Source organism: Eriocheir sinensis, chromosome 25 (assembly GCF_024679095.1).
Source record: "Eriocheir sinensis breed Jianghai 21 chromosome 25, ASM2467909v1, whole genome shotgun sequence".
Lineage (NCBI taxonomy): Eukaryota > Metazoa > Arthropoda > Malacostraca > Decapoda > Varunidae > Eriocheir > Eriocheir sinensis.
In genome coordinates, this window is record NC_066533.1 from 10,539,741 (window position 1) to 10,553,597 (window position 13,857).

At 42.2% G+C, this 13,857-nt stretch overlaps 1 protein-coding gene across 2 annotated transcripts; it reads left to right on the plus strand.

Moving 5' to 3' along the window:
- Positions 1-841: 841 nt before the first annotated feature.
- LOC127003346 (cilia- and flagella-associated protein 251-like) lies at positions 842-11,831 on the plus strand. Of its 2 annotated transcripts, XM_050869870.1 has the most exons (6): positions 842-1,027; positions 5,458-5,514; positions 5,827-6,102; positions 6,514-6,607; positions 8,716-8,833; positions 9,767-11,831. In XM_050869870.1, exons 1-5 carry the CDS (start codon positions 922-924, stop codon positions 8,723-8,725), a joined length of 543 nt encoding a protein of 180 aa, XP_050725827.1. In that variant the 5' UTR covers positions 842-921; the 3' UTR covers positions 8,726-8,833; positions 9,767-11,831. The 2 variants fall into 2 exon arrangements, with proteins under 2 accessions (XP_050725827.1, XP_050725828.1); XM_050869871.1 differs by lacking the exon at positions 8,716-8,833 and having other exon boundaries at positions 845-1,027.
- The last annotated feature ends 2,026 nt before the right edge of the window (positions 11,832-13,857 follow it).

The window sequence follows — 13,857 nt, forward strand, 5'->3', positions numbered from 1 at the left end:
TTTGTACCAGTGGTAAACAAAGAGATGCGTGTGTGTGTGTGTGTGTGTGTGAGAGAGAGAGAGAGAGAGAGAGAGAGAGAGAGAGAGAGAGAGAGAGAGAGAGAGGCTTTCACTGCGTAAATACATAAATTATTTGAACCGAATCATGGTGCACTCTCTACTTCAAAGGATGACAGACTTTCCTGCGTAATATCATAATACAAAATAAATTAGACTGTTAGTGAAGCAGTCTGGCCTTGAGTCCTGACCCCCACAGCAGCGTATCACCTTCGGGGGTAGCGAATACATACAGTACAGGAAGTATACATGGCTCTCGCACGGCTTGGTATTGCAGACATGTACTCTACCATGCCTTTGTTTATTTACATTTGTAAGGTGCAACAATAGGCCAGTTAACCCTGAAAGACTTATTTTCGAGGCGTGTATGCACAAATATAGTTCACCTATACATGCAGGAGCTACACTTCGCTCCCACAACCCTTGGCAAAGTGGCGGGAACACTGCAGTGGGCCAGCCAATCTGTGAAGGCCTACTCTGTTATATAAGACATTAACTAGCTGGCTTACGTAACATACCGCGGCGAGGTCCCCGAGTCCATCGCTCTGCCTGCCTGCCTGCCTTCCTCGCCCGTCCTCTCTGTCGCGTTGCCACGACAGTACTTAAATTCTTTTAACCCATATACGCTTTCTACACCTTAATGAGTAGTTTTTATTGCATAGAAAACTGAAAAGATATATTTTCTTTCTACACTAATAGTAATAACCCCGTAGCTACCCGCATAAGACTAATAATTAAATGTAAACGCGAAGCCACAGCCGGTAACTCCTGCCTCCCGCCGAGCCGCCGCTGTTGCCGAGCAGACGGGACTGGGGAGTGACGGGGCGCCGAGGACACTTAGACGAGAAAACTCGTAGCGCAAAGATGCCGACCACACGTAGCAGTGGTGGCAGGCGGAAGGAGCCTGCTGCGAGGAGCGAACTACCCGCCAAGCGAGCAAGGAGGGGACCTGCGAAGGCCAAGAAGCCAGGTGAGTGAAGGCAGGAGTGTTAGCAGTGCCCCTTTAACCTGTGAGTGAGGTGAGGTGAAAACTGGAAACAAAGAGAAAAATAGCGAAAGGATACAAAGGAAGCCAGAGAAGATCAATGTGTAAAGGCTAAGAAGCGTTAAATAGCGTCAGAGCTCTACAAAAGAAGAAGAGGAGGAAGTATGGGGTGGCTGGCTGACATGCGCGGGTGGCTATGATCTGATCTGGCCCGGCATTCCCTAGATTCAAAAGTGCTGCCGGAGGCCACACAAACAGCTTACGTGCACTGGATTCATACGTACGTGTCCGTGGAGGAGTGTATTACGTTGTGATAAAGGTGGTGGTGTGTGTCAACGTGATAAAGGTGTTTATGTGGTACAATATGAACTAGTGCTGTGTCTAGGAGTGGCCACGTGGGTAGGCCCTGCAGACGGCGGGCAGCGGGAAGGCCTTGAGGGGAGGTACGGCCGGGTTTGGACAAGGATAAAAAAAAGTATCCATGGGCCGTGGCCCATAATAAATATTTCGGGGCCTACACAACCGCAGTGGATAAGGCTTTCGCAGAGGCCGTTAGTTTTCTATGGGTAGTTTTATGAGCCTAGTAATAGTCTGACAAGGCTTCTGCACCATGAGCGGGCTGGGCAGGTAACCATGGCCCATTTTTAACATTTCGGGGCTTTTACACCCGCATTGGATAAGGCATTAGCAGAGGTTGTGTTAGTGTTTCCATGGGTAGTTTTATGGGCCTAGTGATAGTCTGACAAGGCTTCTGCACCATGAGCGGTTTGGGGGGCAGGTAACCATGTCCCATTTTAAACATTTTGTGTCTTATACACCCGCATTGGCTAAGTCATTAGCAGAGGTTCTGTTAGTGTTTCCATGGGTTGTTTTGTGAGCCTAGTGCAGTGGTGGGCACCGCTAACCGAAAAGTTAGCTTCGCTAACTGGTAAACCACTAACTAAAAATTTAGTTTCGCTTACGCTGTCGCTAAACTAATAAAGAGATTATAGTGGAAGCTAACGCTAACCGCTAACTTTATATGGATTTAGCTTCGGTTAAGTATGTTGCCTCTATAACCCTTAAAAACAGACCTAGTGACCTGAAGTTTCAATATCTTGTAGCTTAGACATAAAGCTTTCCAGAAAGGTATAGCATGCCAAAATCAGATGATGATAAAGGTGTACACAAATAAACAAATTTAGTTCAGCATACCCTTTATATATGCCTTATATGAACTTGCAATAGCAGTGCAGAGAGACAGAATCTGATACCCAAATTTACCCAAAAGTGGAAGCCCTGGAATTATTGCGCCTTGTGGCTCAAGTGGTGCTGTATCTGCTCACAACAACGGACAAGAACAAACCTGTATGATTTTTTAATGGACTTTAAGTTAGCGAAGGAGGAACTTCATTTAGCGGAAGCTAATTGGTCCACTATCTGTTTCCAGAGTTAGCGAAAACGCTAATCAGCTAACGAAACAGTAAGCTTCGCTAATTGGCGGTTAGCGGATTTGCGGAACCGTGCTCACCACTGGCCTAGTGATAATCTAACAAAGCTACACCATGAGCGGGCTGGGGCAGGTAACCATGGGCCATATACACGAACATTTCAGGGCCAACACACCTAATTTGGGTAAGGTTCTCACAGAGGTTGTTAGTGTTGCCATGGGTAGTTTTATGCGCCTTTATAGTGATGGTTTGACAAGGCTTCAGACTCGCAGAGGTAGTGTTTTCATGGGTAGTTTAATAGTTTTATAAGCCTAGGGATAGTCTGACAAGGCATCTGCACCATGAACGTAATAAAACGCCCCAGCTATTTCCTACGTGCTTCTCTTCAGCGGTATTCAAATATTATGTAACGCTTTTTCCCCCAGATTTACATAACTGACGCCCCGCGCTACTCCCCTTCCCGCCCCGTGGCATGTAACAGCACTCCCGCGCCCCCGCCCAGATTCAGCGTTACTTTTAGAAAATGGTTGCTTATGCTCCAAAGATATTACCTGTTGTCCACGGTATTATGTTACTTTCCGCTGAGTGGATTACAGGCAAAACACTTATTTCCCTGCCATTCATATATATAATTTGTGGTAGTTTTATGTAACAATGACAAGGAACATATATTAATGGATTCTGTTGATGATGATGGTTGTGGAGTCAGGGGGAACAATAATGGCCATGTTCCTAGCACTGTAACACCAACCTTAACTCCCAGCCCCCTCCTGCTGTACACTCGTATAATTAAACGCTTCGGGCTCTTATTACGACTCTGCGGGCCACAGAAAAGATCCGTCTGGTTTTCATGTGTCTTTCCTGTTCATGGCGTAGAAATCTAGTAAAACAACCGCCTGAGATATGAATCCACCTATATGTGAATCACTACATCTTCTATATGAGAACTAAATAGAGTAAATGTACTTAGGCGTCGTAACGTTTGAGAATATTGGCCTTGCTGCGAGAGACTTGGACGCGTATTGTTCGTGAAATACCCTTCGCCAATACCAACTAAACTTATAAAGATTTATTATGGACACACGCCATGCCCGATAATGTTTGCCTTTACGGCTTTAACAGTGGGGGGAAGGAGGCGAGCATCACGCACCAGGAAAAATATAAAGATATTCTAACTACGAATAAGAGAAAAAAAGACGTGGTCATGGTTAAGGTTGGCTGTATCACCGCCACAATGTCTCGCTTTCTGCCATACCAATTACTTACTCGTGTTGTCACTCGTGTCCTCTGCTAACCTTCAAACCTCCAGGAAAACCGTAGGAAAAAGTGTATAGATAAAAATAATAACAATGGCGTAATACCAGTAGCGCAAGGAAATTGTTCACTATATGTTGTTGACACGTCTTTTAAGGCGATTCTCTCATCTCAGTCTACGGAACACGACCACCACATGAATTTATGGTAACATGAATAAACAAATACATTATTATTATTGGCTACTCACCATTACTTTTTAACTTTTTCAATATTTTTTCCTGGTTTCATTTTTTTCACACTAATTTAAAGGTCTGTTTACTAATTTCTTTGTCCCGTGTGCGTATTGAATTACCAACAACTATATACGTATATAAATAAAAGATCAGCCATTATTGTCCATCCATCATCATTATTATTATCATTACCATTATCAGTATTATCACTAAGCCATTATTATTCCACCACCATCATCATCATCCATTAATGTTTGTTCATTATCATCATTATTAGTCTTTAGCAAGGAAGTAACAGAGAGAGAGAGAGAGAGAGAGAGAGGCCATTCCTTCTGATATTTACATAACTGCACACTTGACATAAAACACATAGCTTATGACGCACTTGTGAGACCAACACTTGAATACTGCTCCATGGTGTGGGATCCTCACACACACAGAAACATTGATAGGTTAGAACAAATCAACACCAAGGCGGCTAGGTTCATTACAAACAATTACACTCGAACACCTGGCATCACAACACGGATCAAACAACAGATAAACATGGAACCTCTTCACATACGCAGACAAGCACACAGACATACATTCATGTACAAGATCACAAACACTCACATTGACATTGACTCACAAACATACCAGCACAACGCAACAGTCAACGTACTCGTAACACACACATCCATAAATACCAAACATATCACATTTAACACTGACGCATACAAGCACTCATACTTTCCACGCACCATACGTGACTGGAACAGCCTCCCTCATCAGATTTTAGACTGCGGTACAATAGATTCATTCAGAAAACAAATACATACTCACTTGTCACCACAACACACCAACACTAACAATTACACCTGATTCACTTCTCTCCCCTGCACACTCGGCTCCCCCATCCCCCCAACAGCCAACACAAATATGCGTGTTGTGCACTTGTACAGATGCCCTGCGCATCATAGACCCAGATCCAGATTCCTAACATCCTCCTCCTCTGTCTGATGATATATATTATCGTGTGTAAAGCCCTTCCTACCCTGTCATTTTATCTCGTCTCCACCTGGTTCTAATTTTCTGTTGACCTGGCTTCAATGTTCTCCACTTGGTTCTTATTTTCTCTTCACCTGGTTCTAATTTAATCTCTCCACTTTGTTCTTGGTCTGTTATGAATTTTCTTTCCTGTGACAAAAGATTTAGTTCTATCTCCTGCTTCTATCAGATATTTGTGTCCTTTTAATTTTTTGTTTAATGACAGAATTAAACTGGCAAAGGAACATGTAAAGTGGAGTTTTTGTTAAGACTAAAGAGTGTTTGTTCCTGTATGTATTAAAATGCTTCTTGAACAGGCCTGGGGAAATTAATCATTGGGCTGCAATCACATACATGGGAGAGCAGCATCATTTTTCATTATAGACATTTTGTTAAGGCTCTCAATTCAGTACATTTTAAATCTTGTTGGCATGCTGGAGTAGACTAACTGTTGGTGTAATTTCAGAGCCGGTCAAGGAGCCCGAAGTGGAGGAGGATGTGGCGGAGGAAACCCCAGCAGCCGGTGAGTGGATGTGTCTGTGTTCTTATGGCCCTGACAGCTGCCTCACCAAGGGGCTGGAGCTCTCTCAAATATACTCTCGGCCTTCTCAGACCCCCATTATTTTTCAAACTATTTTTCTGTTATCTTATAACAACCTGAATATCAAGACATCTCAAAGTATATTAGATAGTTTTCTTTTAGAGCAGCAACTTTAGTTTTTATTTTGGAGGAACAATGTGTTGTTGGCATTTTTTTATTATTTTGTGAAGGCCTTAGTCAGTCTCCCAAGCTGGTGAAATGAATGATTAAATAAACAATCTTTTCTTTTCACAGAGGTGGCGGAGGAGGTTGAGAACGGCCAGAGCAATGGCGACGCCCACGAGGAGGTGAACGGGAAGGAGAATGGAGTAGCTATGGAGGAGGAGGAACCAGCCAAGGAGGAGGAACCAGCCAAGGAGGAGGAAGAGGAGGAAGGAGAGGCCAAGGAGGAGGAAGAGCCAGCTAAGGAGGAGGGAAAGAAGGAGGAGGAGGCCCCCAAGGAAGAGGAGGCAGAGGAAGCTCCCAAAGAGGAAGAAGCTGTGACTGAGGAAAAGGAAAATGAGCCTGAAGGTACGACACCAGAGGATAATACTAAGACTAAGGCTGATATAAATAAGAGAGAGAGAGAGAGAGAGAGAGAGAGAGTGTTTAACCTCACAAAAAATAAAAAAGAATGAGGTAAATACAAGCGCTAATGACTAATAATATGAATAATGATAATGAGAACTATAGTTTAACCATACAAAAAAATAAATAGTTGAAAGATTGAGGTAAACTAATGCTAATACTAATAGTATCAATAATAGTGATGATAGTAGCTAGTTTATACCAAAAATTCCAAAAAATACAGTGATGCAATATAGTCATTCTTTCATGCAGTCAGCATTTCTTCAGCACATAAGTAAATGAAAATGTTGATATATAATTTTTTTCCCATATACAATTTCCTTTTCCAATCTCATGTAGCATGTTTTTCCATAGCTGAGCCGGAGCCAGAGCCAGAACCAGCCCCCGCCCCTGCCCCCACCAAGGGCAGGCGAGGCCGCAAACCCAAGAAGGCTTCGGTGGAGCATTGGTGAGTGTTTCCCCCTCCCCCCCCTAACTTTGTCTTGTGTTGTGTTGTATGTTGTGTTATGTTAGAGAAAATTGCTTCTATTAAATTTTGGTATTGGTGGTCAAATTTTGTGGACATTATTTGCTGTTCATTTGATGGCACTTCCCACACTGACCGTCCACACTACTTATTTTTTATCACGATACTTTTTACTTGTTTTTATTTTCTACTTACTTTCCAAACCATGTCTTGCTGTGTGAGGTCTCGTGTGGATGTGTAATACCTGTGTTATGCTTGCTAGGAGGGATGGACAAGCTTACCAGCCTGTGGATAACCCCTGCCATTGTTGCACAACTCATGCAAATAATATTTTTTGATAATAAAGCTTTGCAAACCAGGTGCCACAAAAATATTGCATGCCATCATGATGCTTTGTCTATGAACACATAACCAGTTTCCCTTATCCGATTGGGCTGCACTTTTTTGTAATGGTAGGCATTTTTGTTGCCACTTGTTGCATTGTCAAGTATTTTTGTGGTGCTTTGTGTCCTCACTGCAATTTGTTTGGTGTCAATATTTCTTGTGTCCTCACTGTGGTCAGTTCCAGTGACTGACAACAACAGTGCTTCCACTCAATGTCAGCAGCTTCTTCGCAGCACTCCGTCAGGCTAGGTTTTGACACTTTACATATTTTCAGTCATGAAAACTGCAGTTAAAGGTTTCATCATCAGCAAGTTATAATTGATTAAAGATTATTTTTCAAAAGCAAAAGATGCATTTGCCCACCTACTTTACAGTGTGGTGATAAACAGGGCTGGTCTAAGGAGTGGAACTGTTCCTGTGGGCTGAACAATAATTGCTTGTGAAAGATGTTGGAATGGACTGTGCAGTGTGTGCCACAATTCAGTGCATGCTATAAGTTTGTAGAGATGGTTAGTAAAGTCTTGATTTGTATAAAAATAATCTTTTTCACAGTTTAACAATTGGTTTGGCTTATGTATGCAGAAAATGTAGTTTATATGTCCTGGTGGTAATTAACACTCGCGCACGATGATGCTTTTAGCGTCATCAAAGAGTAAAAGGTCCTGGCGCATGATGACGCAAAATGCGTCATAAAAGTTAAGAAAAAATTTATTAAAAATTAAGTTTTCGGTGAAAGTGCATCAAATTTGGAAGCGTCATTTGTTGGGATAAGTTTCTTAATGGTAACATGTGGCAACCTTTCTAAGGAGCATAGATGAGGAGCTTTGAGCGATTTTTAGTTGTTAGCCTACTCTGACGGGAGAGGAAAAAAATACAGTTTTCTCGGTGTAACTCAGGAACTAATAGGTGTATGAGGATTTTGAGGATACCATAAGAATCCTCACTAAATTCCGCTTCGAAACATATATTCGGCTAAAAAGTTGGCCCACAAAATTTCGAGCTAGCGAGTGGGGAAGAGTTGGTACTTAAGATTTATTGTCTACAATACCCTAAATGGAGACTTGAAACAAGTTTGTATTGTTTATATATATATATATATATATATATATATATATATATATATATATATATATATATATATATATATATATATATATATATATATATATATTCCTCTATTTTTATTTGTGCATGTTCTAGTACAAGTCTTTATGAAGCCATTGATACCAAATTTATTGGGGTACGATATATCTGTGAGGGTAAATTACATCCGGGAATGTAGAGTATCGCAGCGGCAAAAAAAGGCCGGTCGGGCCTGAGAAATGCATGATGAGTGGAACAGAAATTTATTGGAAACTTATGGTGTGCGAGAGGGTTAAATGATAATTAAAAATCTCGAGTTAATGGGAGAATATTACAGGAAAGGAAACGATCCTTAAGAAAAAATCCCATTCTAGCCATTTGAATTTATAGGGCATGGCAGCTTGGCAGCTTGTGTGTCCTGACAGCCGTGTGGGAGGCAAGGGTTAATGCCTATAATGGGCAGGCATGGCTAAAGGATAAACAGAGTCAAATATAGACATTAATTAGTTCTGGGGAATAATGACAAGAGCAATAATGATAATAAAAAAATTCTGTTTGCTGTAGAAATAAAAGTAAAAAAAGGAATAAGACAGTGTGAGTGTGTGTGTGTGTATCTTTTGCAGCAAATCATGAGGCGTGTTCAAGCGGAATGCTAATCGAGTAATCGACAGCATCCGTGGCGAGTTCCCCGATATTGAGGTGGAAGTCAATTCTAAAAAACCACGCAGCAAGACCTTTGAGGTAGGTCTCCCTGCAGAATTTACTGACATGTTGGTCAGATATTTAGATAGACAGTCAATGGAATACGGTGTGGGAGGTTCAGATAAATAGATAGTCAGGTAGGGGGGGCAGGAAGTGACTGGAAGAAGTATACTTTGGCCGGGCATCCATTTGTCCCTCATCCGTGATCCCTGGTCCTCATCCCCATCAGCAAGCACATGGGAATAGTCCAAGAAGCATCCACTAATACAAATGGATGCTTGGTCTTACTTTCTCACCCCTCCAAACAGTTTTAAGCATGCTCTCTTTATGCACAATTGGCATTCTCACACCTCTGTACAGAGTGATCCCTGCTCAAGCCTTTTCCTACACACACCCAGCATGAAAGTAACAAATAACTGTGTTTATAATACTACCCACTAAGTTCCTTGTTATAACTAGAAGTTTAAATTGTGATAAAGTGTGATTATAATACTAAGTTCCCAGTTACAGTTAGGGCTCAGAATTGTGATTTCAAGTACAGTAGACTCTGTTTAACACGAGTCAGGTGCCAAGGAAATTCAGTGAAAATGGAGGCGTTATTTTGATGAGATTAATCAATTGAGACTGGTGGAACTTTTTGTTTAGTGTGTGCGCCAAGGAGTTACCTCAAAGGCACAACATGAAGAAATCCATCAAAAAATGTGCTAAATGCATGGTCTACTGTATCTACAATGATGATAGCTCAGAACATGTATTTTTTATCTGGTGCAACAGCCTTTTTTACTGCCTTGCTTGTGCTGTTCCTCCACTTGGTGAGTGAATTTGAGTGTATGGAGTCTGGATGTAAGGGCAAGATTTAGGGGAGAGGGGAGGGGAGGTCACCAATGGAAGGAAGGGACTTTACAGACACTTTCTCATTTCTCTATGCACATAAACTCATCTCTTATCTCTCTTCTGGTGCTGTCCCTACAGATCACCATAACTTTCGAGGATGGGGAGTCTGTCTTGGTGTGGTCGGGGCTCAAGAAAGGCCCACCTCGCAGGCTGAAGTTCCCTGAGGATGAGGTCGTCACTGCCAGCATCAAGAAACTTTGTGACGAGGCCCCAGGGAGTAACTAGAATGGGACTTGTCAATACTCTGCTCCGGAACACCTCACTCAGGCTCAGTGTTCTTATCTATTTAAAGTTTTCCCAAGTGTAATGGATGTAACTACTCTGTGAGGGTATATTGGAGTGAGTTGTGATGGTGGGCTTTGGGTCATGGTAAACTTTGGTTGTTGGGAGCATGAGGCTGCCAGGATGGTTGGCAGTCTTGTGTGAGTGTCAGATGATGTGATGTCTTTTGCCATTCCTTTTGGTGACTTCTGCGGTCATGAAGGATGTGGCAGCTGGGTCATGTTCTGTGTGTAAGGAGAACAAGAGTGTCAGGATAGTTGACAGTCTTGAGAGGCTGAGAGAGTCTGGAGATGGAGTTGTAATCATATGCTTTTTTATTAAGCCACAGATAATAATTTGAAAAGTTATTAGTTTTTTAGTTAATTTTTTATATTTTCTATGCTTGTTGAAGATGAGGTTGTCAGATTTATTGTTAGCCTTGGTGTTGTGTTCCGAGCAAAGTGTTACACCAAGAGACAGTCACCCGGGGAGGCGAGGGACTGGCCTCTGCCGGGTGCTCCTGTTATGAAGGTCGCGGGTCAAAGCAGAGCTCTGCAGCCTAAGACTGGATGTCCTGGAGCGCCCGCTGGGGTGACCCAGAGCCTGAGTCTTCTGGGTGACTGTCATCACAGTCACTCTTGTGAGTGTCTGAGTCCCTGGAATCACTGTCACATGTACAAAGTTTGCCGTGGATTGGCTGTGGCCGGCTGGGATGGCCTGGGGCGGCCCCGGCTGTGCCACAAGCCAGTGTCGGCAAGCACTTCAGACTCCCAACTGATACTGACTTAGGCTAAGGAATTTAATTGGATGTCTTTCATCCTATGTGTTTGCTTTGTGATGTGTAGTTTTGTAGTGTCTAGTGAGTACACACACCACCCTGCCACGGTTTAGTTCTGTTCATCACAAATCAAGACCTTGCCTGGAAATCATTCTAGGGGGATTAGTTTAGTGTAGCTTAGACATTGTCAAGCAGTTAAGGGTCACCTACAAACACCGTATGTCAAAATCTGTTTGTAGACCAAGTACTGAATATGCTCATGTAAGAATGTTTTGAAACGATGTTTTAAAGTCAAGTTTAGGAGCAAGTTGACTTTCACATGGATACTATTTTTCTAGGGGGGTTGCTATTACTACTGCTGCTACTACTATTACTACTACTACTGCAAATACTTTTCTTGAGGGTTAATTTATTCCTCACTCAGACATATCATAGTCTTGTGGATCCAATTTTACATGAGAATATCTGGTAATGGTAATACTTCATGGAGGGTTCAGTACAAGCCTGCATCACATAGCACTTATAAGCCACCAAGTGGTGCTAAGTTTATAGATGTAGACTTTGATCTGACCAGAGATCAAGAAAATAAATGTTTGATCCCTTCAGAATCATAAGGCTGCAAGTGTCAATCTTTAAAAAGAAAAAGTATTGAAGTTTAGTTTATGTCTACATTGTTATTGTCAGGCTGTGCAGTTTTGGACCTTGTTGGATAACCACAAGTCTCTTCCACAAGGCAAAGGACACTTGGGAGAGCCTGTTTGTTGTCAGCACATTGTTTATTTTGGCCACAGTGGTGTTTGCAGCCTTCTGATTCTAGGCGCATCAGGTGTTTGCCATAGGCCTATGTATTATTTTTTTGAAGGAAAATTGTAAGCTAGAAATGAGTATCAGAGTATCCTCTGGTCTCATCTGTGGGAAAGATTCAAACCTCAAAGTTATTTTTCCAAAATTAAAGTATTTGGATGTGTCTTTCTCTTGGTTACCAAAGACTGAATACCATTTGATGTAGCCTTAGTGAATGTAAAACTCAAGGGAAGCAAGCAAAGCCACTTTTGGGAACATTTTGTGAATTCTTGAATACTGAAATTAAAGTGAAGTTGTACACTTGGAATTCTTTTACATAACCCTGAATTTAGGTGTATTTAGCTGTTTTCATATATTTCACAGGTCATTTGGATTCTTTGAAAACTAAGTTAGCCTGTCTAGATTCTGTCTTCTCTATCAGACCACCAAATGTTGATGTGCTTCATTGTGCTCTGGCAAAGGTTGTAATTTCCTCCATCTGTTGTTTCTCTTGTTTGCTCAGACTTTATTCCTGTGTTGTCACTCTTCCTTTAGTTGTCATCTGTCATTATTTTATGCATGATTTAGCCTGCCCAAGTCCATTTCTTGTTCTTAATCCTCTGGAACATCCAACCTTTGCCTTTTCACGGCAAGGGAGGCAGTTCAGGCCACACCCAAATCAGGTCCACTAGGGTCATGGAGCAGGCAAAGGTTGAGGAGAAGGAGGAGGATGGTGCATGTATATAAACACTGGTTAAGACATACCAGAGTATATATTATTAAGACTGCAGTTTTGTACATCTCAGAAGATTATTATAAGATATTCTGCTCATGAGAATTGGGTGGGGTGATGAGGGAGGACAATGGAGATCGGTTAATGGTGGCGTGAGAAGCTGTGGAAATGAAGGAACATTCTTTATTACATGAATTAAAGCTCTTACATTTCTGTATGATTTTGAGATAGTCTGTATTTTGATAATCAAGACCTCTAGTCTGCTGATTCTAGTCTTCCAAGGGCCTCAGTGGGACTGTTTTAGGGCCTCCTAATGTAACCCTCTACTAACAGGTATTCATATTATCTTAAAATAAAAATTATCAAAAAATTCAATATTCTTGAAAAATAATAAAGATCTATGGGAACCTACAGACAAAGGAGCCCCAAGCCATTACATAAATTGCTTGCACAGCTGCAAACAAAACACTGATCTACCTCACTCTTGAATCTAGTGTCACAAAAGCCTTGTTCATGCTACTAGCCACTTGTGGAAGGAGATGGGGGTGGTGGGATGGACTGCCAGGGGAGGAGAGACGAAAGGAGACTGGGAGTTGGGGATTGAGTGAACTGTCAGGGGAGAGAGACTAGCAGGTTAGAAGTTCCAGGTAAGGTAGAGCAATATTTTTGTCGGCAGCTGCACCTAGAACCGAGCCTGCGTCTAGAGGTCTGCAAAGCTATACTAAATTATGGACAGCAAGAATGATACAACTTGATGCAGTCTCCACGTCCTCCGCCACCCGTCTCTCAACAGTGCCGGCACAGCATAACATTTTTGCCACTGCCTGACTCGGTCTGTAATAGTATTTACAAAACAAGGGTTGAGACCAGCAAATTGTACACACCTTGAGTTCAGTTCCTAGCTGGCTGCATAACACGGAGTGACAGCCACCATAAAATTGTACAGCTTTGTGTGTGTAAACTTAATCCACTGTATTAGAAAAGAATATGAACAGATTACATATACTGATGGGAATCTTGAGATGACGGCCTACATTTCCAGGCTGGGGAGATCGAACAGTGTGTGTACATGACCTGAACACAAGACCACCACCACCATCCTATATAGCTGCCAGATGATGGAACAACTGTAAACAAGCAGAGCGGACGACAAACAACAGAATCATGGTAATGGTTAAGGCCAAGCACCCATCCATCTGTGCTCCATGTTAATATCCATACCAGTGAAAATCTAACCAACTGGAAAAGGCTGAGATGTGTCCTTTGATCCTACCACAACTATGGCCAGGACAGGAATGGTAACACTTCCCTTTAATGTTGTCAAAGGTTCAGTAAATGAAGATTAAATACATATGAGATGCACACCGGATATGGACACAAGCACAGGTTACGAATAGAATGGATGCCTAGCCCAAGGGAGTGAATGATGGGATGGGATGCTGCTGCTGGCCGAGAGGGTTGGGTCACATCTACACCATCAGCAGCATCCACTGAGGTATCTGGGGTGAGCATGTTGAGCAAGGTGAGTGTGAAAACGAATAAAATGCTTGCTGGGTTGATGGAGCTGCATGTTCGAGGGTAACAATGGAAAAAATGCTCAGTGTTCTTTTCTTG

Bases quoted from the DNA above. Each gene is read 5' to 3' on its own strand.
- LOC127003346 (XM_050869870.1), top strand. From the start codon at position 922: ATGCCGACCACACGTAGCAGTGGTGGCAGGCGGAAGGAGCCTGCTGCG. The intron at 5,515-5,826 runs GTGAGTGGATGT...TTCTTTTCACAG, and splicing joins GGAGGAAACCCCAGCAGCCG to AGGTGGCGGAGGAGGTTGAG. The intron at 6,103-6,513 runs GTACGACACCAG...GTTTTTCCATAG, and splicing joins AAAGGAAAATGAGCCTGAAG to CTGAGCCGGAGCCAGAGCCA.